The sequence below is a fragment of the Hyla sarda genome, chromosome 5 (assembly GCF_029499605.1).
Source record: "Hyla sarda isolate aHylSar1 chromosome 5, aHylSar1.hap1, whole genome shotgun sequence".
Taxonomy (NCBI): domain Eukaryota; kingdom Metazoa; phylum Chordata; class Amphibia; order Anura; family Hylidae; genus Hyla; species Hyla sarda.
In genome coordinates this window covers 39,462,567-39,488,142 of record NC_079193.1, presented here as the reverse complement: position 1 = coordinate 39,488,142, position 25,576 = coordinate 39,462,567, and the positions used below count along the sequence as shown (strand labels likewise).

General features: G+C 42.8%; 1 protein-coding gene across 12 annotated transcripts in view; it reads right to left on the bottom strand.

Moving 5' to 3' along the window:
• Positions 1-25,576, bottom strand: part of KIAA1217 (KIAA1217 ortholog) — a 692,495-nt gene that overhangs the window by 207,113 nt on the left and 459,806 nt on the right. For 11 of the 12 annotated variants that reach the window (XM_056519293.1, XM_056519300.1, XM_056519289.1 and 8 more), the window contains one exon: positions 12,863-13,058. In XM_056519293.1, the coding sequence (XP_056375268.1) occupies positions 12,863-13,058 (196 nt within the window). Of the gene's footprint in view, positions 1-12,862; positions 13,059-23,618; positions 23,640-25,576 lie in introns of those variants that run through there. The other variant, XM_056519299.1, reaches the window with a different exon arrangement.

The following is a 25,576-nucleotide window of genomic DNA, read 5'->3' as shown; positions in this document are numbered from 1 at the left end:
GGTCTAAAACCGTGGTTGACCACAGTTTTAGGTCCGGGGGAAAAGCGCATACAGCACAAAAAGGAGCCGACCGGACCGAACGTTTCACTCCGGACGGCTCATTGAAATGAATTACATACGGGAGCGCATAGAAAGGCATACGGGAGCGCAAGGTTTTAGCTCTCACCTGCCGTATGCGCTCCCGTATGGGAGAAAACGTGATGTGAACCCAGTCATAGATAGATAGAAAGATATGAGATAGATGTTATTGGACCGGAAAAAACAAGCCCTCATATGGGTCTGTGGATGGAAAAAGAAAAAAAGTTAGGACCCTTAAAAGGTGAGGAAAAGGAAATGAAAAAGCAAAGACCTTAAGGATAGGTTCACACTACGGAATTTCCGCCTACAATTCCTTTTTGAAATTGCAGGCAGAAATTCCGCTTGCTAAAAGGAACTGTATAGTGAATGGGTTTCCGTTCACAAATTCACACTTCGGAATTTGTGAACGGAAAATCCGCTTGGAAATTTCCGCCTGAAGAATGGCATTGCTCATTCTTCAGGCGGAAATACTCGGGGAACACATTGCAGTCTATTGGAGATTGCAGTGTCCGTGCGGTCCTAACTCTGACTGATTCAGTCGGCACTGGCCTCACTTGGAATCTCCGGGTGGAAATTTTCTGCCCGGAGATTCCATAGTCTGAACCTAGCCTAAGGGTCTATTCACACGGCAGAATTTATCCGATAGTTATCTCTGTATAGTGACTGCACTGTGATAGTTATCTCTGCTTGCGGAATTCTGCCTCAAATTAAAGCCCATAGACTTCTATGGGATTCCGCACTCCTATTCACACTTCTGAATTTCCGCTTGCGAAATTTCGCTAGCGGAATTCTGATAGCAGAATTCCTGCCGTGTGAATAGACCCTAAGGGGTTAATGTATAAGTCTTTCTCCTTTTCAACAGTATAAAAATCTGTACGTTAAATGTGAACGCAAAATGCAGTGTGAACCCGGACTAATATATAAATGGTCCGGATACCTAACAGCCATACAAACACGTAGCGATATTACAGTGCGCTGTGTACAGAAGCCTGGCGCGGAGTTCATTATCAGCCTCATAATTTACTTTTCTTCTAAGAGCCTTGATATGCAAATAAACCCTCTAATGGCTGCAAACAGTCAGACTAATAGGGTGTCAGGTATCAGGAATTGCGCACTAAGCAGAGTTTGCTTTTTTAATGGTGATGAGACGAGGAGCGCGGGGAATCACATCCGCTTCTAAGGTGTTGTCGTCCTCCTCATAAGAACCGATGGAAATATTTCTTCTCCATCCGCGCCGGCCGGCACACCGCTCCAGCTATCACCACCAGATATAAAACAATATAACAACTATTATTTGCTAATCCTGGGGCCGTGCAGCAACAATTCCGCCTAATAAAGGGCATTAAATGTATTTTTACTAAACAATATAAAGGGAAAAGGTTAAAGCTTATTGCCTATATAACGGCCGCTGCCATTTCTATCACCATCACTAGTCATACAGCACCGCTTGTGTTATTCTAGTACAGCTGCATACAGGTGTTTCATTACTAACATTTGGTCATGTGATCACCAGTCTGACTCTCCAAATCATCCAGTGCTTTATGGTCACATCAGGATGTCAATACCGAGTCTGACTTCCTATGGACTACAGGATGATATCATTACCTACCAGAACCCTCTGCTTCTTTTCCCTTCCAGCTCCATCTGCTGTCGCCATGGGATCAGGATATATAGTAGTTAGACACCTCCCTACCAGCTCTATCTGTATACTACTGCTATCGCTATGGGATCAGGATATATATAGTAGTTATACACCTCCCTTCCAGCTCTATCTGTATACTACTGCTATCACTATGGGATCAGGATATATAGAAGTTATACACCTCCCCTCCAATTCTATATATATACTGCTGCTGATATCTCTATGGGATCAGGATATATAGCAGTCATACACCTCTCCTCCAGCTCTATCTGTATACTGCTGCTGCTATCTCTATGGGATCAGGATATATAGAAGTTATACACCTCCCCTCCAATTCTATATATATACTGCTGCTGATATCTCTATGGGATCAGGATATATAGCAGTCATACACCTCTCCTCCAGCTCTATCTGTATACTGCTGCTGCTATCTCTATGGGATCAGGATATATAGTAGTTATACACCTATCCCCCAACTCTATCTGTATATTGCTGCTCATATCTCTATAGGATCAGGATATATAGTAGTAATACACCTATTCCCCAGCTCTATTGGTATACTGCTGCTTATATCTCTATGGGATCAGGATATAGAGTAGTTATACCCTCCAGCTCTATCTCTTTACTGCTGCTATCTCTAGGGTATCAGAATATATAGCAGTTATACACCTCCACTAAGGCTGTGTTCACACACTGCGTTTCTGTAACATACATACAGTAGATGGATAGACAGACGGACAGATAGAGAGAGAGATAGATAGATAGATAGATAGATAGATAGATAGATAGATAGAGGGATTGTAGGGAGCATTCTGAGTGTAAGTGAATGTGGAGAGATCTCTTGTCTTGGCTCTGATGTTCCGGTTCACCGGGGAGAGATTACAAGGTGCAGGAAGTAACCGGTTCTGGTTCAGAGCCTGAGTCCCAGCAATGGTCTGGGAAGGTAGAATAACATGGATGTAATGAATTGTAACAAATCCCGAACAGAGGTGTTGGAGCCTACTCCCCAGACCCCCGGGCGGTCCCACATTGTTCTCATCCTTTGCATGTCTGGGTGTGTTCTGCTGTACAGGTGCCTGGGAGAGGTGGCGTGTCTCCCCTGACAAGCACATGGCATGTATATGTACGGGCCTGAATGGGGATTTATGGGGCCTGCACGTTTGTTTTTGTCTTCACAGTATTACAGACAGACATCCCATATTTGCCCTGAGGTTTGGTTAGAATGTTCTATTATATGTGACTTTTACCTTTCGTGGTCTCCAGACTGTCTGGATGAATACCTGTCACATCACTATTTACTGGGCCTGCGAGCAACAATGTGACAGCAGGATAGGAATTGTAGGACTGGGGCAAATATATATATATATATATAACAACGGCCACAGAGAGCTCTGCTAAGGACATCATGTATCCAGACATACACACTAAAATGCTATAGGATCATTTAAATATTGTGTATTTGACTGCATCTATGTAGAGGAGTTATATTCAGCTGTTTTGTGTTATTAGTTGATATTATATAACATGTCAGACGCTCATCTATGTATGGTAAGTCTATGGGCACCGTGGGGTGGGCTCCATTTCCTATCTCCATATGCATAGAGGCTGTACTGTATCGAACAATCAGGAGGCTCACAATGCCCTTGTCTTCTAACAGCACTGATTTTCAAACTGGGCACCTCCAGCTGTTGCAAAACTACAACTCCCAGGATGCCCAGACAGTCCCAAGATCAGACACTTATGACTTATCCTGTGGATATGGGATAAATATCTCAAATGTAAATTTTTCTGGACAACCCCTTTAATTTGAGTATGAGATCTCACCACAAAGCTTGATTCAAAGTTGCTGCCCTGCTTCATAATGTCCTCCATGCTGCTGCTGCTTCTAAGGCAGTGTTTCCAGGATTTTAATTTTTCCCTGTTCTATTCCAATGGAGTAACTGAAAAAACCCGGAATGTTGGTGTGCCTTGAGGACTGGGTTGGGAAACACTGTTCTAAGGGTCCCCACTTCTGTGTGTATAGTGTATGTGATACCTAATAGAGGTTAGTCTCCAACCACTAGCCTAGGGACATCTTAGACTAGTATAAATGCCATATACAAGTAATATAGAAATACTGCTACTTCTTATTAAAAAAAAAACTAACTAAACCAAAAAAGGGAGGGGAAAAAAGCAAATTGGACATAATGTCACACCAAACTCCAAAAATGGGCTGGACAAAGTTATTGGCACCCTTTCAAAATTGTGGGAAAATAAGATTGTTCAAACATGTGATGCTCCTTTAAATTCACCTGGGGCAAGTAACATGTGTGGGCAATATAAAAAAAATCACACCTGAAAGCAGTTAAAAAGGAGAGAAGTTCACTTAGTCTTTGCATTGCGTGTCTGTGTGTGCCACGCTAAGCATGGACAACAGAAAGATGAGAAGAGAACTGGGAACCTAGAGGACTTGAGGACCAAAATTGTGGAAAAATTTCAACACTCTCAAGCTTACAAGTCCATCTCCAGAGATCTAGATTAGCCTTTGCCCACAGTGCGCAACATTATCAAGAAGTTTGCAACCCATGGCACTGTAGCTAATCTCCCTGGGCATGGACGGAAGAGAAAAATTGATGAAACGTGTCAACGCAGGATAGTCTGGATGGTGGATAAGCAGCCCCAAACAAGTTCCAAAGATATTCAAGCTGTCCTGCAGGCTCAGGGAGCATCAGTGTCAGCACGAACTATTAATCGACATTTTAAATGAAATGAAACGCTATGGAGTAGACCCAGGAGGACCCCACTGCTGACACAGAGACATAAAAAAGCAAAACTACATTTTGCCAAAATGAACTTGAGTAAGCCAAAATCCTTCTGGGAAAATGTCTTGTGGACAGAAGAGACAAAGATAGAGCTTTTTGGTAAAGCAAATCATTCTACTGTTTACCAAAAACGGAATGAGGCCTACAAAGAAAAGAACACAGTACCTACAGTGACATATGGTGGAGGTTCAATTATGTTTTGGGGTTGCTTTGCTGTCTCTGGCACTGGGTGTCTTGAATGTGTACAAGACATCATGAAATCTGAGGATTACCAATGGATTTTGGGTCGCACTGTACAGCCCAGTGTCAGAAAGCTGGGTTTGCGTCCTAGATCTTGGGTCTTCTAGCAGGACAATGACCCCAAACATACATCAAAAAGCCCCCAGAAATGGATGGCAACAAAATGCTGGAGAGTTCTGAAGTGGCAGCAATGAGTTCAGATCTAAATCCCATTGAACACCTGTGGAGAGATCTTAAAATTGCTTTTGGGAAAAGGCGCCTTCCAATAAGAGAGACCTGGAGTAGTTTGCAAAGGAAGAGTGGTCCAACATCCCGGCTGAGAGGTGTAAGAATCTTATTGATGGTTATAGGAAGCGACTGATTTCAGTTGCAACCAAATATTAAATTAAGGGGGCCAATAATTTTGTCCAGCCCATTTTTGGAGTTTGGTGACATTATGTCCAATTTGCTTTCTTTCCTCCCTTTTTTTGTTTAGTTCCAAAACACACAAAGGGAATAAACATGTGAATAGGAAAACATGTGTTACTGCAATCCTTTTCTGTGAGAAATACTTCATTTTCTAGAAATATTTCAGGGGGGCCAACATTTACGGCCATGACTGTGTGTGTATATGTGATCTATATATATATATATATATATATATATATATATATATATATTGTTTCAATGTTACATCAAGAGATACTTAGTACCAGTTAGGTCTGAGATACTGTCTGTGTCTGGTAGAAGGTATATAGCCTCTATCCTCCGGCAGCAGGTTTACGGTACCATTTATTCACATTTTATTTTGTAGACCTGTTTTATGTGCGGCTGTTCATAAAACTAAAGCAAACCGAAATTATCTTCACTTGCACTTTATATCCCTCACCAGCTTAAAAAGGGAGATCGCCCTCTGCTGGACTAGTTTATAACTGAAATTTAAATCTGCAATACTTTTATGGCACAGATTGAAGGAAAACGGTGCAAAAGAGCAGTGCATTATGGGAGCTCAGACAACAGTGACACGATCACTAGTGTTGCTCGCGAATATTCGCAATTCGAATATTATTCGCGAATATCGCATATTCGCGAATTCGCGAATTTCGCGAATATAGCGCTATATATTCGTAATTACGAATATTCTTTTTTTTTGTTTTGTTTTGTTTTTTTTTCTTCACAGTACACATCACAGTGATCATCCCTCTCTGCTTCCAGCTTGTGTGGTGTAAAGAAGGCTGTAATACTACTGTGTGAGACTGACGTGCGAAAATTCGCATATACGGAAATTCGTATATGCGAAAATTAGCATATGCTAATTTTCGCATATGCGAATTTACGCGTGTGTTAATTTTGTATATGCCAATATTCACATATGTTAATTTTCGCATACGCGAATATTCGCATATGCGAAAATAAAACGAGAATATAACGAATATGCGAATATTCGCGAATATATGACGAATATTCGTCCATATATTCGCGAATATTCGCGAATTCGAATATGGCCTATGCTGCTCAACACTAACGATCACAGCTAAGTCACATATCTGTACAAAAGCTCAATCTACTTCTACGGGGCCTACAGGACCTGTGGGTGCACAGGGCCACTAAACTATGAGCAAAAGCAAAAGTTTTACTCTTTGTCCAGACTATCAATTAAAATAATTGTTGTGTGAATGCAAAATTTAGGCCCTATTTACATTACTATTACAAGTTCTGCCAGGTCTATGTCGGCATATTGGCAAAAAGGTATCCTAAGGGTACCACAGATGACAGAGTACGTTCACTAGTTTGTATTTTGTTATGGATTTTCTGCTGCTTATATTATTATTGAAAATCTGCAGCAAAATTCACACATGTGAACGTACCCTAAAGGGGGTTGTTTGACCCCACTAAATGGTGTCTGACCCCAATAAACGAAGTAGTTTCAGCTGAGCAACACTTTCAGCTTAACTCTCCACATGCAGGAAAGCTCTGCTCAGCCAATCACTGGTCACCACTTAGGCCAATGATTGGCCGAGCAGAATCAGGGCAAGTAAGTATCTTTTTTTATTTATTTATTTTTATTATTTTTTTTCTCAGCCAAATCTATACACTGGACTTTTGTGGGGTCGAACAACCCCTTTATTTTCAATACATTTTTATTGAAGAGTTTTAACAAGAAAACAACACAAACATTGGACTGGCAGGTCCATGGGATAAACAATTAAATATTAAAGCAACTGAGCTTATTCGAAGAACAAAGAAAAAAGAAAAACTGACGTCAACATCCATAGAAGTCCATCCAATTAGTACTTCGGAGAAATAAAATTGTGTGTCAAATGAATAGTATGTCTCATCTTCTGATTTATATTTCAGATAATGAGTCAGTAAGCTAGTGAACGAAGTCTAAACAAGCAAGGTGTTCATATACAATTAAGTACGTTATCTACGGTTTGTTCCAAAGGGATTCGGAACAGCCAGGAAGACCATTTGTCAGGTGTGATTCACAGGGATATACACAGGGGGGAATCAATCCAAAATTGCCATTTCTTAAGAAAGGAAGAGTAGTTGCCTGAACCTGCAGCTATTATCCTTTCGAATGCATATGTGTTATGGATTTTTTTGTACCACTTGTGAGATTTGGGGGATGGAATCAGATTTCCATCTACTAGTGATAAGATTTTTTGCAATTATGCATATTATACTAAATAAAGCACGCATGGATGGAGGTAACAGATGTAAATCAAGAAACAGAAGTACGGCTTGTGGGGAGCAAACAATACGCAGACTAAAAATTTCAGTCAATAAGGCTAGGCAATCCTTCCATAAACGAACGACCCCTTTAAAGGGGTAGTCCAGTGGTGAAAAACGTATCCCCTATCCTAAGGATAGGGGATAAGTTTGAGATCGCGGGGGGTCTGACCGCTGGGTCCCCCTGCGATCTCTCTGTACGGGGGCCTGGCTCTCCGGCCAGATAGCGGGTGTCGACCTCCGCACGAAGCGGTATCCGACACGCCCCCTCAATACAACTCTATGGCAGAGCCGGAGATTGCCGAAGGCAGCGCTTTGGCTCTGCCATAGAGTTGTATTGAGGGGGCGTGTCGGCCGCCGCTTCGTGCGGAGGTCAACATGCCCCCTTCCCGTGGGCTGTCGGGGATCCGTACAGGAGATCGCAGGGGGCCCCAGCGGTCGGACCCACCGCGATCTGCAACTTATCCCCTATCCTTAGGATAGGGGATAAGTTGTTCACCACTGGACTACTCCTTTAAGTGGCATTTCTATTGTAACATGTTCTGACATAATGTATTTCTTATAATAATATGATACCCATCAAGCCAGAGAATAAAGAACATAATGGCCATTCCATGTACATCAACCTGCCCTGCAAGGAATTGCAATATACTTCTATTCAAGTGAATGAATTGACCGGCACCGATAGACCACCACTGTGCAGAAAAACCCTGGGCCCCTAATTGTTGAGGATTATGGGGTGCTGGTAGTTGGGGCCCCCACCGATCAGGAAGTGTTGACATATCCTAGTGATATCCCATTAATTACCATGGGGGGGGGGGGTTTAGTCCCATTAAACTAGATTTATAGGTCATGTGCAGCTATTTCTCATGCTATGTAGGGGGCCTGCTAATGAAAAGGTTAAGAATCACTGCTACACGTGGCTTAAATATGCTATAAAGCCGTCAGAAACCTAATTTGGGATTTAAGAGCGGAATTTGTCCCTCAGATAATGCTCTCAAAAGGCGGTGTGGGTTCCGTGCTGACTTTGTACGGTTAAGTATCTGATGACGGCTTTGAGATGAATGCCCACACACCTTGCCAATTGCAGTGGGTCATCCCCCTAATGAAAAGCACGAAAAACGTCTGAAACTATAGGAAAGCGGCTGCTTGTTTAAATAACTTTGATCCATCCTATTCCGGCAGCTCGGGGCTTAATAACTATCTAGAATATAGCAATTGCTCTCTCCAGTATGTAAAGAATGCTAATAATATTCAATGAATAACTATGGCCTAACACAGAAATCACCGGCTGTCACCGCACAACGCAGCCTACCTTATGAATAATCTGTTATTTGGACATTAATACAGCAATTTCCAAAAGCTTGATGACAGTCAACATCCTAATGCGTCATCTGGTAAATTTCGATATTGTATCAACAGTTTCACAAATCACCGGTTGGACAGAAAAGGCCGCGAACGAGTGCAAACACTCAAAGCGCTCGACCTTTCAGATTGATTTCCTGATTTTTTTCTTATCTATCTGCTCTCCTGACTTTGTCTGTTTAAGAAAACACTCCCATTCCCCGTGAAATAATAGTATCCGACAATCTTTTTTTAGAACTCTGCACGTCCCTCTGTTATTTCTCCTGAAAATTTGGAAACAAACTTTCAACTTCTTGAAGGACCACTATTGATGGATAAGAAATTTACTGTAAAAACAAATTTGTATAGGAAACTTGGTTGTAAAACAGCTCCTCAACTCCCTCTAGTGGTGGCTGCAGGCAGTGAGAATTTGATATTTTAAAGGGGTTGTGCGCTGTCCTGACTTTCGGAGCTCCGCTCACAGCGTCCGGAAGTTCATTACTCCGAACGCTGTGTGCGGGCTTCCGTGTTCGCGGAAACCAGTGATCAACGATTCTGCCGCATGACTGCTCATGCCTGGATCTCAGGCACTGACCAGTCATTCGGCGATCGGACAGCGAGGAGGCAGGTAGGGGCCCTCCCGCTGTCCTGTCAGCTGTTCGGGATGCCGCGATTAGCCGTGGCTATCCCGAACAGCCCGACTGAGCTAGTCGGGAACTTTCACTTTCACTTTTAGCCGCGCGGCTCAGCTCTGAGCGCGCGGCTAAAGGGTTAATAGCACGCGGCGCCGCGATCGGCGCTGCGCGCTATTAGAGGCGGGTCCCGGCTTCACTATGACGCCGGGCCCACCGTGATATGACGCGGGGTTACTGTGTAACCCCGCGTTATATCAGAAGAGCAGGACCAAGGACGTATCGGTACGTCCTTGGTCCTTAAGGGGTTAAAGGGGTTATCCAGGAATTTTTTATTTATTTTTTTAAATATCAACTGGCTCCAGAAAGTTAAACAGATTTGTTAATTACTTCTATTAAAAAATCTTAATCCTTTCAATAATTATCAGCTGCTGAAGTTGAGTTGTTGTTTTCTGTCTGGCAACAGTGCTCTCTGCTGACATCTCTGCTTGCCTGTGGAACTGCACAGAGTAAAAGAGGTTTGCTATGGGGATTTGCTTATAAACTGGGCGGTTCCCGAGACACGTGTCATCAGAGAGCACTTAGACAGAAAAGAACAACTCAACTTCAGAAGCTCATAAGTCCTGAAAGGATTAATATTTTTTTATAGAAGTAATTTATAAATCTGTTTAACTTTCTGGAGCCAGTTGAGATATATATATATATATATATATATATATATATATATATATATATATATAAATTTCCTGGATAACCCCCTTTAAATCAGCGGGAAAAGATAATACAATATTTACGATATTTAAGATTAAGAATGAGGCTGTCCAAGATTTCCAGTATAAGATTCTCCCTACACATATGGACAACAATATACACCACTCACACGTTTAGTTTTTCGCTGTGCTATATTTGACGTCACATAGAACGAAGGGATCTACAAGATTTCCAATGGAGTAACAGAGATGCCTACACCATTTCAAATATGGACTCACAGGTGAGGAGGGAACTCTATAGAGTAACTTTCTTAAATACTCAGTATTAAAGGGGTAGTCCGGCACTCCGGTCTCTCTGCTGCTCCCACAGAAATGAATGGAGGATGTGTTGTCTGTAGCACGCGCTCCTCTCAGAGAGCTGGGGCGCTGGGCAGGAGATCGCGGCAGGTCTCAGAGGTCAGACCGCCTGCAATCAGACACTTATCCCCTATCCTGTGAATAGGGGAAAGGTTGTTTGTCACCGGACTACCCCTTTAGGTTCATCAGAGCTATATGCCTACCCCAAAAAACTTGATTTGCTCCAGAATACTCCTCTACCACATTCAGTTCCAAACAACTCCTTCCATTGGCTGCCAGCAATGAGGGACATTTATCAATGGTTTCTTATGTATTCCTTTTTTTTTAGTAATTTTTTCCTTACTTTTTTTTTTGCTTATGTGTGACTTATTTATCATCTGGTTTCAGCCTGTTGATAATTTTCTTTCACGTAAGCAATTTTTCCTATTTTTTACTTTGGTAGTAGCTTTTTCTGCTCCATGTTTGAGCTGAAGTAAATTTTGTCAATTTTTAACCTTTTTTTTGCGCAGTTGCGACTGTCGCAGTTAATAAATACCAGACTACCCGTAGTCCATTTTAAAATTATTACTGCGTACTTAATTTTTGGAAAACTTGCTTTTCTCGCTTTCCAGTCAAAATGTCGCACGAAAAATCGCGTAGTCGCAGTTGCGACAATTTTGCGACAATTATAGTAAAGAAAACCTGACTAAACCCCTTGATAAATGTCCATAAATATGAACATTCCAGAAGTTTTTGGAACAGAGTAGTTGTGAGGGTCTTATACAGTAGTCCCTCAAGTTACAATATTAATCGGTTCCAGGATAACCATTGTATGTTGAGACTAGAGATGAGCGAACTTACAGCAAATTCGATTCTTCACGAACTTCTCGGCTCGGCAGTTGATGACTTTTCCTGCATAAATTAGTTCAGCTTTCAGGTGCTCCGGTGGGCTGGAAAAGGTGGATACAGTCCTAGGAGACTCTTTCCTAGGAATGTATCCACCTTTTCCAGCCCACCGGAGCACCGGAAAGCTGAACTAATTTACGCAGGAAAAGTGATCAACTGCCGAGCCGAGAAGTTCGTGACGAATCAAATTTGCTGTAAGTTCGCTCATCTCTAGTTGAGACCATTGTATGTTGAGACCATAACTCTATGGAAACCTGGTAATTAGTTCTGAAGCCACCAAAATGTAATCCAAAAAATTGGAAAAAGTGAGGATTAAAGAAAAATAAGTAGATAACTAATACAGATAAAAAAAAAGTCCTTACATATAAAAGTAAGAAAGATCTGCTGGGAGCTTTATATCACTGTCTATGTCAGTGTTTTCAAACCAGGGTGCCTCCAGCTGTTGCAAAACTACAACTCCCAGCATGCCCGGACAGCCGTTGGCTGTCCGGGCATGCTGGGAGTTGTAGTTTTGCAACAGCTGGAGGCACCCTGGTTGGGTAACATACAGTACACACAGTGTCCTATACAGTACACACAGTGTCCCAAATGGAGCCGCCCTTACTTGGTGTTCAAAGGAGCAGCTAACCCTGGCACAGGTAAGGAGTAGTACAGAACTTGTAGTTCCTCCCTGTACTGTAAGGGGCGCTACCAGACACCAGTCAGTGCATGCACTTCAGTAATAGAGGTGATTTACCAGTAAAATGTCCATTCTGATTAGTCATTTCCTCCAGTTGTGACACGTTTCACAGATCTGGACTGTCTGTAGTATTGTATGTTGAGTCTGGTTTCAAGTAACAATGGTCCAGAAAAAAACATAGTGGGAGATTTATCAAAACCTGTCCTGAGGAAAAGTTGCTGAGTTGCCCATAGCAACCAATCAGATCACTTCTTTCATTTTGCAGAGGCCTTGTTAAAAATGAAAGAAGCGATCTGATTGGTTGCTATGGGCAACTCAGCAACTTTTCCTCTGGACGGGTTTTGATAAATCTCCCCCATAGTGGGAGATTTATCAAAACCCGTCTAGAGGAAAAGTTGCTGAGTTGCCCATAGCAACCAATCAGATTGCTTCTTTCACTTTCAAAGAGGCCTGTGAAAAATGAAAGAAGCGATCTGATTGGTTGCTATGGGCAACTGCACCACTCTTCCTCTACACTGTTTATAATAAATATCCCCCATTGTATGTTGAAACTATTGTATGTTGAGGCCATTGTAAGTTGAGGGATCACTGTATTGGCCTTAGGGTCTATTCCCACGGGCAGAATTCTGAAGTGTGAATAGACATTTACTGGAAACAACAAATGTAAACTTACAAATTTAAGCCACCTCCTACTAAAATTAAATTGATATGGATCGTGGCTTATCCTTAACATTTGCTTCAATTCATGTATCATAACAAAAACCCATAGAACAATCCATTACCTAATGAGCGTTCTTTCGTCTGATTTGTCGATCTGACGACTGGCAGGCTGGCTCTTGTCCGGCTGCCTCTGACAAAGGGCGCCGTTGACTCGCCTTCAAACATGGCTTCTCCAGAATCGACAGACACCTCCGAGAGATGTTCCGCCGGTTCTCCCAGGCTAGGCTGTGGACTGGACGAAAGCTTCGGACTTTTCGTCTAGAAAAATAGGAAAGAGAGAAAAATGATTACTAAAAACGTTTAATGCTATATTTAGGAAACAGTTGCACACGGCATTTGTCAATGAAGATGGTCGGGCGGCAGGGGCCATATTCGAATTCGCGATATTTTGCGAATATATGGACGAATATTCGTCCTATGTTCGGGAAATTCACAAATTCGCTATGTTCGTTCCTTTTTTTTTTTTCCATGCTAAAATTCGTAATGAAATTCTCATAGTGCGCATGCGCGATTATATCTTTCATCTAAAAAAAGGGAGGGATCAGTGTCCTCTGGAAGTGCCGATATTCGTAAATATTTGCATATTCGCATATACGAAATATTCGCGCTTCACACCGACTTACACAGTAAATAATATTGGAGCCTTCTCTGGACCACAAGCTTTAAAGGGGTACTCTGGTGAAAACCTTTTTTCTTTTAAATCAACTGGTGGCAGAAAGTTAAACATATTTGTAAATTACTTCTATTAAAAAATCTTAATCCTTCCTGTACTTATTAGCTGCTGAATACTACAGAGGAAATTCTTTTCTTTTTGGAATGCTCTCGGATGACATCACGACCACAGTTCTCTCTGCTGACATTATTATAATAATAATAATGCTTTATTTATTGTTGTCCTTAGTGGGATTTGACCCCAAGTCCCCAGCACTGCAAGGCAGCAGTGTTAACCATTGAGCCACCATGCTGCCCTTAGCATACTGCTAGGCGTGGTTGCTAAAATGGACAGAGATGTCAGCAGAGAGCACTGTGCTCGTGATGTCATCAGTGTTCCAAAAAGAAAGGAATTTCCTTTGTAGTATTCAGCAGCTAATAAGTACTGGAAGGATTAGGATTTTTTTTAATAGAAGTAATTTACAAATATGTTTAACTTTCTGCCACCAGTTGATTTTAAAGAAAAAAGGTTTTCACCGGAGTACCCCTTTAAGCAGGGAGGGATGATCACCTTTTTCTTTTTTTTACACAGTACACATCATTGTTGTGACTTGTACTGTGAAGAAAAAAAAAAGAATATTTGTCATTACGTATATATATCGCTATATTCTAAATAAGTAGAATATAAACTTTTTAACTAATGTAGATAATAACATTATCTTTGTAATATACATTGGTTAAAAATTGTGTATATTTTTGGGTGAAAAAATGCTGTCCCTGCAGCTATTGTCTGTGTGTCTCTATGAGGAGTCCAAATACAGGAAGTGAGGGTGGGACAAGCAGGGCTGAGTGCAGGCTCCTGGTTTGTCAATCATCCTGATGTATGAGCCAGGGGCATGTCATAGAGCCTCAGTGCACACTGTCCTGCTTTTTCTTAGGACACTGAGTCCTGCTTGTTCTGCCCTCACTTCCTGTATTTGGACTCCTGTTAGAGACTAGTGTTGCTCGCGAATATTCGCAATGCGAATTTTATTCGCGAATATCGCATATTCGCGAATTCACGAATATTCGCAAATATAGCGCTATATATTCGTAATTACGAATATTGGTTTTTTATTTTTTTACAGTACACATCACAGTGGTCATCCCACTCTGCTTCCAGCTTGTGTGGTGTAAAGAAGGCTCTAATACTATTGTGTGAGACTGGTGTGCGTTTTTTCGCATATGCGAATCTTTGCATATGCTACTTTTCGCATATGCGAAATTTGCGTATATGCAAATTTTCGCATATACGAATTTTCGCATGCGCGGAAATAAAACGAGAATATGCGAATATTCGCGAATATATGACGAATATTCGCGAATATATGACGAATATTCGTCCATATATTCGCGAATATTCGCGAATATTCGCGAATTCGAATATGGCCTATGCCGCTCAACACTAATAGAGACACACATGCGATAGCTGCAGGGAAAAAATATATACACATTATTTAACCAATGTATATTACAAATATATATATATATATATATATATATAATGGTATTATATACCTGATTTAAAAAATTTTTGTTGACGTCTGGTACACTTTTAATAACAATGTATATTACATTGATGTTATGTGTTTTCCTCAGTTAAAGAAGGTTAAATGGGCACTGTCAGATTCCAAAACTATTTATATGTTGTGCACCTTGGCAAAACTACAACCTTTCTAATAAACTTCATAGGAACATTTTATTTAATTTTTATAAAAATCATGGCTCATAAAAAAGACCACTAGGGGTCCCCATACCACCCAGAACATAATCCTGCCCGGCAGCAGCATCATCTTTGTCCCAGCTGAAGCACAGGCTGCGACAAAGTCCAGGAAGTGAAGGCGGGAGAAGCTCCTGTCCTATCATACTGCAGCATGAAAACAAAGAGGAGGGGGGTAACAGAGCAGCCTGCAGTCATTGGATGAAGAGACCCAGTACAGCACAGCAGACTCAGGGAGGAAGATGAGTCATTCGCGGAAGGATACACAGAATACAGGATGACATACCAAGTGAGCAACAGAAAAAAGGTATTTGTGAGAGAAATATAGGTGCTAGACACATAAAAAGTATACCTATATACATGATGAGGATTAGGCTCTAGGTAGCATATAAATTTTTTTTTTTATCACGGAATATGACCGGTATTTTTGTTACCCTATTGCCTAATATGACCTATATTGACCCATCAGATGCCATACTCCATTACTGAGTGTTATATGTATATACTAGAAACGTTCTGTATCCAGAGAATGAAAAAAAAAGGCCTCTGCACCAATTACCAGTATTAATGTCGCCCTGTTTAACCAGATGCATTATGTTATTAAAGCTATTTGTACGGATTGTATGAATACGTTATATTTTATTAGTTACATTTTCGGCTTCTGTCATGGCTATTAAATTGTAATTATATGACAGGAATAACTAGCGCGGAGAAGAGACCATCTGGAGGTCATGTCTGTGACATGTTGCTATTACAATATTAGGTATAATCTGGCGCCCTGCCGTGAAATCGGTTGGATGCGTTTGCTCTGCAATTAGCCGGAGCCGGCTGCGGTATTTTTAGCCGGCAATATGCTTCTTTCTCCATCTACTGTACATCGCAAATTGTTTACTAAAAACACCTCATGTGATGTACGCGGCTCTTCCCCTCCCCCCCAGACATCCGCTGCCTTTTACTGATCTTTTAACGACAGCCTTATTGAATTATTACCATGTGACACGCGGTAGCACTTTACTCCGGAATATTCATATTGTCCAGAATACTAGATTGACGATTAAATTACCCACTGACTTTATATCCCAGATTCTGGGTTTGTCTATGGCAGTGTTTCCCAACCAGGGTGCCTCCAGCTGTTGCAAAACTACAATGCTGGGAGTTGTAGTTTTCCAACAGCTGAGCATTGTAGTTTTGCTACTGCTGGAGGCACCCTGGTTGGGAAACACTGTTTTTTACGATTAAAGGGGTACTACCGTGCTGACAACTTATCCCCTATCTAAAGGCTAGGGCATAAGTTGCCTGATCGCGCGGGGTCCCACCGCTGGGGACCCCCGCGATCTCGCACGCAGCACCTCGCTCTCATCAGGCCCCGGAGCGAACATCTGCTCCGGGTCTGATGACGGGGACGTTGATCGTGACGTCACAGCTCCGCCCCCGTGACATCACAGCTGTCTCGCCCCCTGCCATAGACTTACATTGAGGGGCGGAGCATGATGTGACATGGGGGCGGAGCCGTGACATCACTAAACTCCAGCCCCGTGATCGGCAGTCATCAGATCCAGAGCGATGTTCGCTCCAGGGCCTGATGAGAGCGGGGTGCTGCGTGCAAGATTGCGGGCATCCCCAGCAGCGGGACCCCGCACGATCAGGCAACTTATCCCCTATCCTTTAGAGAGGGGATAAGTTGTCAGCACGGTAGTACCCCTTTAAACACAAACCCACCATGATTGCACTGAATCAATGAAGATCTCTATAGAGCCCTATGTTAAAACAGGCTTTTAATGGGGTATTTCTATCCCAAACAGCTATCCCCTATTCCCAGGAAAAGGGATAGAAAGCTGATCATTGGGGCTTACAAACGTTCAGGTTTAAAGGGGTACACCGGTGGAAAACTATTATTTTTCAAATCAACTGGTGCCAGAAAGTTAAGCAGATTTTTAAATAGCTTCTGTTTAAAAATCTTAATCCTTCCAGTACTTATCAGCTGCTGTATGCTCCACAGGAAGTTCTTTTCTTTTTGAATTTATTTTCTGTCTGACCACAGTGCTCTCTGCTGACACCTCTGTCCATGTCAGGAACTGTCTAGAGCAGGATAGGTTTGCTATGGAGAGCACTGTGGTCAGACAGAAAAGAAATTCAAAAAAGAAAAGACTTCCTCTGTAGTATACAGCAGCTGATAAGTACTGGAAGGATTACAAATTTTAAATAAAGAAGTCATTTACAAATCTGTTTAACTTTCTGGCATTAGTTGATGTAAAAATTGTTTTACACCGGAGTACCCCTTTAAGTTTACGCACTCCATTCATTCGGAGGACAATTTTCCCCCAATTCTCATGACCGGTGGGAGTCCCAGTAGTCAGACCCCCATTGATTCCCCATAGTACACCCCTGTTGGTGTACTAAGATGCTACCTTTCTCACACTACCTCCCAAGGGGTTCCACAAAATTGCAGGACCTATATCATTTTCAAGCCTATCAATACTTGTCCTATTTGTCATGAATTTGGTCAAGATTTCTGGTTTTCCGGGGCAGAGATGCTTCACTGATATGATCTCCAGACATTATTATAGACAACCAATGATCAAGTTAATCCAGTGATCCCCAAAAAAGTCCTTAAAGGGGTACTCCGGTGGTAAGCAAATGTTTTCAAATCAACTGGTGGCTGAAAGTTATACAGATTTGTAAATGACTTCAATTAAAAAATCTTCATCCTTCCAGTACTTATTAGCTGCTGTATGATCCATAGGAAGTTCTTTTCTTTTTGAATTTCCTTTCTGTCTGACCACAGTGCTCTCTGCTGACACCTCTGTCCTCTGTCCAGCAGTAGAGGTTTACTATGGGGATTTGCTCCTACTATGGACAGTTCTTGACATGAACAGAGGTGTCAGCAGAGAGCACTGTGGTAAGACAGAAAATACATTTTAATAGAAAAGAACTTCCTCTGCAGCATACAGAAGCTGATAAGTACTGGAAGGATTAGAAGTATTTTACAAATCTGTTTAAATGGGCACTGTCACCAACTTTATTTTTTGATATGTTGTAGTACTTATGTACAACAACATATCTCTAATATACTTTTTTTTTTTTTTTATTAAAATGGTTTAATTTACATTTGAAAACCGGCCACTAGGGGTCTCCCTCCTAGTGGCCGGCTGCAGCCTGGCGTGACGTCACGCCTGAAAAAGGACTGATTTTGGCCTGGCAATCAGTCCTTTTTCAGTTAGGCTGCACTCGCTCCCTGCCTGCCAATCAGACAGGTGGGAGCGAGCGCATTGGCTCCCCGGCCACTGGCTGGGAGGCCACTCCTCCCGCACATCGCCGCCGCTGTCTCTGCACGCCCGTTGCCGGACTCTGCAGTAAGTGTGATGAGGGAATGGGTTATGCGGGAGGGGGGTTTGTGATGGAGGGAACAGGGTATGGCGCGGGGGGACGACGACGGAGGGAACGGGCTAGCGCCGTAGCGCCGCATGTAACTAACTAATAGTTTACCTACACAGGGTGCCTCCAGCTGTTTCAATACTACAACTCACAGCATGCCCTGACAGCCAATAGATGTCAGGGCAAGCTGGGAGTTGTAGTGGTGAAACAGCTGGAGGCACCCTGTGTAGATAAACTAAGGGCGGAAGTCCCCCCCCCAGCAGGCATCAGTGACGTGGTGCCTGCTTGGGAAGTCTGCCTGGTAGTGAGCACATTACCAGGCAGAAAAAAAGTTATTTTTAATATAGTAAAAATAAAAATTAAAAGCAGGGAGGGGGTTAGGGATAGATTGGTAATAGGCAGGGACAGAAAAAAAAATAGGATGGTGGGAGCTACCCTTTAATGTTCTGGCACCAGTTGATTTAAAAAAAAAAAAAAAAAAATGTTTTTCACCGGAGTACCCCTTTAACAAACTGTTCTTCATTGGTTGGTTGACTTTGGTAATGTTCTAAGGACCAAAATAATCCAGTTATCTACTGCCAAAAGCTGCAAACGTTGCTACAGAAATAATATCAGTAGATAAATTCAATGAAAGTATGTACAGGTAACTTTTTACGACTGGTTGTTAGTACTGGTTCCCCTCTTGCACTCCGGAAACTGGACGACCAAGTACCAATGATTTCCCATCTGAGATGTCATAAAAGCTAATAGTTAACCCAAAATGTTCTCCAAAACTGACCGATTCCATCATTCAACCCAACTTACCTCTAATCTCTGTGGGAGTTGTGTACCATAGTTACAGAACCTCCGAATTACTGTATTTTTCACCGTATAAGACGCACTTTTTTCTTCCCCAAAACTGGGGGGGGGGGGGAAGTCGGTGCGTCTTATACGGTGAATACACCCCTATCGCGGCGGTCCCTGCGCCCATCAACGGCCGGGACCCGCGGCTAATACAGGACATCACCGATCGCGGTGATGTCCTGTATTAACCCTTCAGACGCGGCGATCAGAGCTGACCACCGCGTCTGAAGGGAAAGTGACACTAACCCGGCTGTTCAGTCGGGCTGTTCGGGACCGCCGCGATTTCACCGCGGCGGTCCCGAACAGCCCGACTGAATAGCCGGTTTAGTGCTTACAGGACACCGGGAGGGACCTTACCTGCCTCTTCGGTGTCTTCTCCGTTCAGGGATCCCCTGTATGGCCGGCGCTCTCCTTCCTCGTCATCACGTTGTCGCGTACGTGCGTCGGCGTGCGTAACGACGTGATGACGGCGACGGAGAGCGAGGATACCCGGCCGGCAGCAGAGACGTTCCGGAGCGACGGGGACAGCGATGGAGCGACATCCAGGGCAGCGGTGACGGGTCCGGAGCGGCCGGGACACGTGAGTATTACCTCCCATGCAGTGGTCTTCAATCTGCGGACCTCCAGATGTTGCATAACTACAACTCCCAGCATGCCCGGACAGCCAACGGCTGTCCGGGCATGCTGGGAGTTGTAGTTTTGCAACATCTGGAGGTCCGCAGGTTGAAGACCACTATTGGGTTCAAAATCTTTATTTTTTTAGATTTTGCACCTATAAATTGGGTGCGTCTTATACGCCGGTGCGTCCTATAGGACGAAAGATACGGTAGACAATGTCACCCTGTCTTCTAATAGGATGGGGAGAATCCATGGTACCTTTCTATAGCACAGGACCTAAGTGCAGTATTGACGTCCCCGGAGAACTTTCCATTGGCTTCCCTCTGCCGTTTGGGAAGACACCCACCTATACTGTTACTCCTGATGTGCTGCACATGCCAAGTATATCACTTATTCTTTCGACACTTAATAAGCCAAAGACATTAGGTTCATTGGGAAGAGCAATGTGACCTTTAACTACTCGGCTCTTAATGCCAACTTGAAAGAAAATAAATGCTGAAACAAAATGATCTCCTCGTTTCTCCTTTGCGAAGAATGCCAGTGGCCTGGGTGGGTGGGGGAGGATGGGAACGTTCAATAGCACGAGAAATGACATTCTTAAAGGAGGGCTGTAGTCTTATGGAGAAACCTATGATAATTATAAAACAAATCTTCATGCAAAATAGAGGACTCCTTAGACCTCATGCACACTGCTGGATTCAGTATCAGTGTAATACAAGCAGTATATGGGCCCATATAGGCCCAGTATGGGCCTATATGGGCCCATATACTGCTTGTATTACACTGAATCCAGCATTGTTTTTCCTCAGATTGTATATGGAGGTCCAGGAGAAGATAAATCATGGCACGGTCATTTGGATGTTGTATTATAGAGGTTCTAAAACTTCAAAAGTTATTCCCCTTCCCACCGGATAGCAATGAGCTTGGCAATAATTGAAAGCCCCATAGAGAATGAATAGAGTACTGGCTGTTCTTGCATCCTGCAGCACCATTATTTCGAGGGGGGCAACTGACCACCATTTTTTGGATTAGTGAGGAGCCTAGTGGTCCTACATTAGTAAATCCCTACCAGTGTGCCTCCAGCTGTTGCAAAACTACATCTCCATGCCTGGATAGCCTTTGGATAGAGCCAAGCTTGGCAATGAATAAAAGCCCCATAGAGAATAAATAGAGTACTGGCTGTGCTTGCACGCTGCCGCACTATTTATTCGGGGGGGGGGGGGGGGCAACTGACCCCCATTCTAGGAATTGGTGAGGGATGCTGTCCGAGTATGCCGGGAGTTGTAGTTTTGAAACAGCTGGAGGCACACTTCTTGGGGAACACTTATCTACAGGATAGGGGATAACTTTTGATGCTACCAGGGGACCCCAATAGATCAGCTGTTATCATTGGATGATGCAGATCATAAGCTTCCTCATATTTTGTCGCAATATGGTGAATTGAAAAGTGCAATTTAATAGTTTGTCTATAGACATGCCTGAGACTCACCTCCTTACAATGCCTTACTAGGTTATTTATAAAAGGGTAGCAGAGTAACCTCAATATAGCAGTTATATGTACAGTATTTATAGTAGTATACAGAATAGTATAATACTGCATCAGAATTGGCATGTATGTTATTGGGCGGACTAGATGGGCCAATGGTTCTAATCAGCCGACACATTCTATGTCTATGTTTCTATGTATGCACCATACAGATCATAGCTCATTGGTCTCTTAACTCTGAGCAAACTTCACAGCATAGTCACAAAGCATGGCATCACTCACATTCACAAGAGCTACATTAAAAGGCCATTTCCCTACTACCGCTAAAGTTGTCTCCAGGTTGGAGCTTAGTATCGGGCAAGATACCTTCACTCATTGGGCTTGGGAGCCCATAATGATCAGCATTGTGCCTAAAGGGAAATGCGGGCCAATCCTATTGGGGGGGGGGGGGGTCTACAGTAGGGACATTGCTTTGTGCCAGTGGGGGGGGGGGGGGGGGGGAGCCGGGCAGGACATGGCTGCCCGCCTCCTCCACCTCCTGTCTGGTGCCCAACACTAAAGCTCGGGGATCCAGATGATCACCGTCCGGGGCCCAGAATGCTGACATTGGGCACCGGCTGTATGACTGTAGGATATGGGCGCTACATGATTATATTATTGTGTCATTATATGATTGCAATATTTGGGCAATGTATGACTATATTGTTGGGCACTGTATAGTTGTATTATTTGGGCACTGTATTACTATAATATTTAGTTATAGTCTAATATGATTTTGTGATTATGGCAATGTAAGTACTTTTTGGGCACTGTATGATTTTATTACAGAATAGGCTATGTTTTTGGGTGGGTGGGGCATCAATAGAGCACAGTGCAGCCAATCCAGTAGAAACTGTAATGGTAGCGATTATTTGGGCACTATAAAAGTACTCCAAATGAGAGAAGGGCACCAGCCAACCCAGTGGAAGCTGTAATGGTAACCACATTTCTCCTCATCCAGCTTTCTGAGAAGCAGATTTAAAGGGGTACTCCGGTGGAAAACTATATATATTTTTTTTAATCAACTGGTGCCAGAAAGTTAAACAGATTTGGAAAATACTCCGGCGCTATGACATCTTATCCCCTATCTAAAGGTTCGGGGATAAGATGCCTGATTGCGGGGATCAGCTGCCACGCCCCCTCCCATAGGCTTGCCATGAGGGGGTGGAGCGTGACCTCACATGGGGGCGGGGCCGTGACGTCACAATGCTCCGGCCCCGTGATCGCTAGTAATCAGACCCGTAGCGAACATGCTCCGGGGACTGATTGTAACGGGGTGCTGTGTGCAAGATCAGCGGCGGGACCCCCGCGGTGGGACCCCCGCAATCAGGCATCTTATCCCCTATCCTTTGGATAGGGGATAAGATGTCTTAGCACTGGAGTACCCCTATAATCCTTCCAGTACTTTTTAGGGGCTGTATACTACAGAGAAAATTATTTTCTTTTTGGATTTCTCTTCTGTCACAATCACAGTGCTCTTTGCTGACCTCTGATGTCCATTTTAAGAACTGTACAGAGCAGCTTATGTTTGCTATGGGGATTTTCTCCTGCTCTGAACAGTTCCTAAAATGAACAGCAGAGGTCAACAGAGAGCACTGTGGTTGTGACAGAAGAGAAATCCAAAAAGAAAAGAATTTCCTTTGTAGGATACAGCCCCTAATAAGTACTGCAAGGATTAAGATTTTTTAATAGAAGTCATTTACAAATCTGTTTAACTTTCTGGCACCAGTTGATTTAAAAAAAAATATAATAATAATAAAAAAAAGGTTTTCCATCGGAGTACCCCTTTAGCCTCCTAGAGAGAATTTTACCACCTGAAAAGATTCATTCTTCTTCTTTTTTCTTAGGGAATGCCATTTAAGCCATGCTTTGTTAAGTGAAATTCATGCAGTTCTTCCCAAAGGTTAGCAGGTGCATTTACACTGCAGACTTATTAGAAGTGGAAAATTGTAAGCCGTATTAAAAAAATAAGAAATAAAATAAAACACACACACAAAAAAGGAATAAAGTACTAACTCTCTGAGAGGATTCAATTTTCATCAAGTACCTTTGAATGTCAAGTTCTGAATGGAGTGAGGCCAGCATACACTGCACAGCCTGCGGATGGAGAAGGAAGACAAAAGAGAGAAGAAAGAGGCAATTTGTCGAGGGAAAATAAAAAGATTTGTCCTGGCTCCTTATCCCTGTCATTATCTCTCTTCACAATGGGACTAAATAAAGACAAGTCAAAGTCAATGTGGATTACAGACAGTGGAATAACGTGCGGTATAGCTGAATTCGGGGGGTCAATATTATCTTGTATGGCGACACAATACGACCGCGCACCGGGGAATTAATAGCAGACGCTTGTTTGTTGCTCCCGCCGGTCTGCAGGTGGCACATGGCACTTCATGTCACTGTCAGTCAACAGGTTCACTTTATAAGACACTTACCAGAGTACTAGTATCACCACTTATTGTGATAATATCACTTATCAGAGCTGAGGAGTGGTGTGCATGGCACTCAGCACATCATCGGTATAAAAGGCGCTCAATGGCCCACTTATATTCAATGTTCTAAAGGAAGCAACGGGGGCGGAGTCACTAAGAAGCCAGTGCTCATGATAAAATAAAGGAAAGGATTCATAATATATGAAAATTGATTTGTCCACTGCTTGGTTAATGATCACCACCTAATCTGTCACCACAGCATTTTACACATCAATAGATATACAAGTCATGGATGTAAGTGTTGGCACCCCTGAAATCTTTCTAGAAAATGAAGCATTTCTCACAGAAAAGGATTGCAGTAACACATGATTTGCTATACACATGTTTCTTCGCTTTGTGTGTATTGGATCTAATCCAAAAAAGGGAGGAAAAAAAGCAAATTGGACATAATGTCACCAAACTCCAAAAATGGTCTGGACAAAATGATTGGCACCCTTTCAAAATTGTGGATAAATAAGATTGTTTCAGGCATGTGATGTTCCTTTAAACTCACCTGGGGCAAGTAACAGGTGTGGGCAATATAACAATCACACCTGAAAGCAGATAAAAAGGAGAGAAGTTCACGTAGTCCTTGCATTGTGTGTCTGTGTGCCACACTAAGCATGGACAACAGAAAGAGGAGAAGAGAACTGTCTGAGAACTTGAGAACCAAAATTGTGGAAAAATATCAGCAATCTCAAGGTTACAAGTCCATCTCCAGAGATCTAGATTTGCCTTTTTCCACAGTGCGCAACATTATCAAGAAGTTTGCAACCCATGGCACTGTAGCTAATCTCCCTGGGCATTTACGGAAGGGAAAATTTGATGAAAGGTGTCAATGCAGGATAGTCCGGATGGTGGATAAGCAGCCCCAAACAAGTTCCAAAGATATTCAAGCTGTCCTGCAGGCTCAGGGAGCATCAGTGTCAGCACAAACTATCTGTCGACATTTAAATAAAATGAAACGCTATGGCAGGAGATCCAGGAGGACCCCACTATGGAGGAGACCCAGGAGGACCCCACTGCTGACACAAAGACATAAAAAAGCAAGACTACATTTTGCCAAAATGAACTTGAGTAAGCCAAAATCCTTCTGGGACAACATCTTGTGGACAGAAGACAAAGATAGAGCTTTTTGGTAAAACACATCATTCTACTGTTTACCAAAAACAGAATGAGGTCTACAAAGAAAAGAACACAGTACCTACAGTGAAATATGGTGGAGGTTCAATGATGTTTTGTGGTTGTTTTGCTGTCTCTGGCACTGGGGGCCTTGAATGTGTACAAGGCATCATGAAATCTGAGGATTGCCAACGGATTTTCAGTCGCACTGTACAGCCCAGTGTCAGAAAGCTGGGTTTGCATCCGAGATCTTGGGTCTTCCAGCAGGACAATGACCCCAAACATACATCAAAAAGCACCAGAAATGGATGGCAACAAAGTGCTGGAGAGTTCAGAAGTGGCAGCAATGAGTCCAGATCTAAATCCCATTGATCACCTGTGGAGAGATCTTAAAATTGCTGTTGGGAAAAGGCGC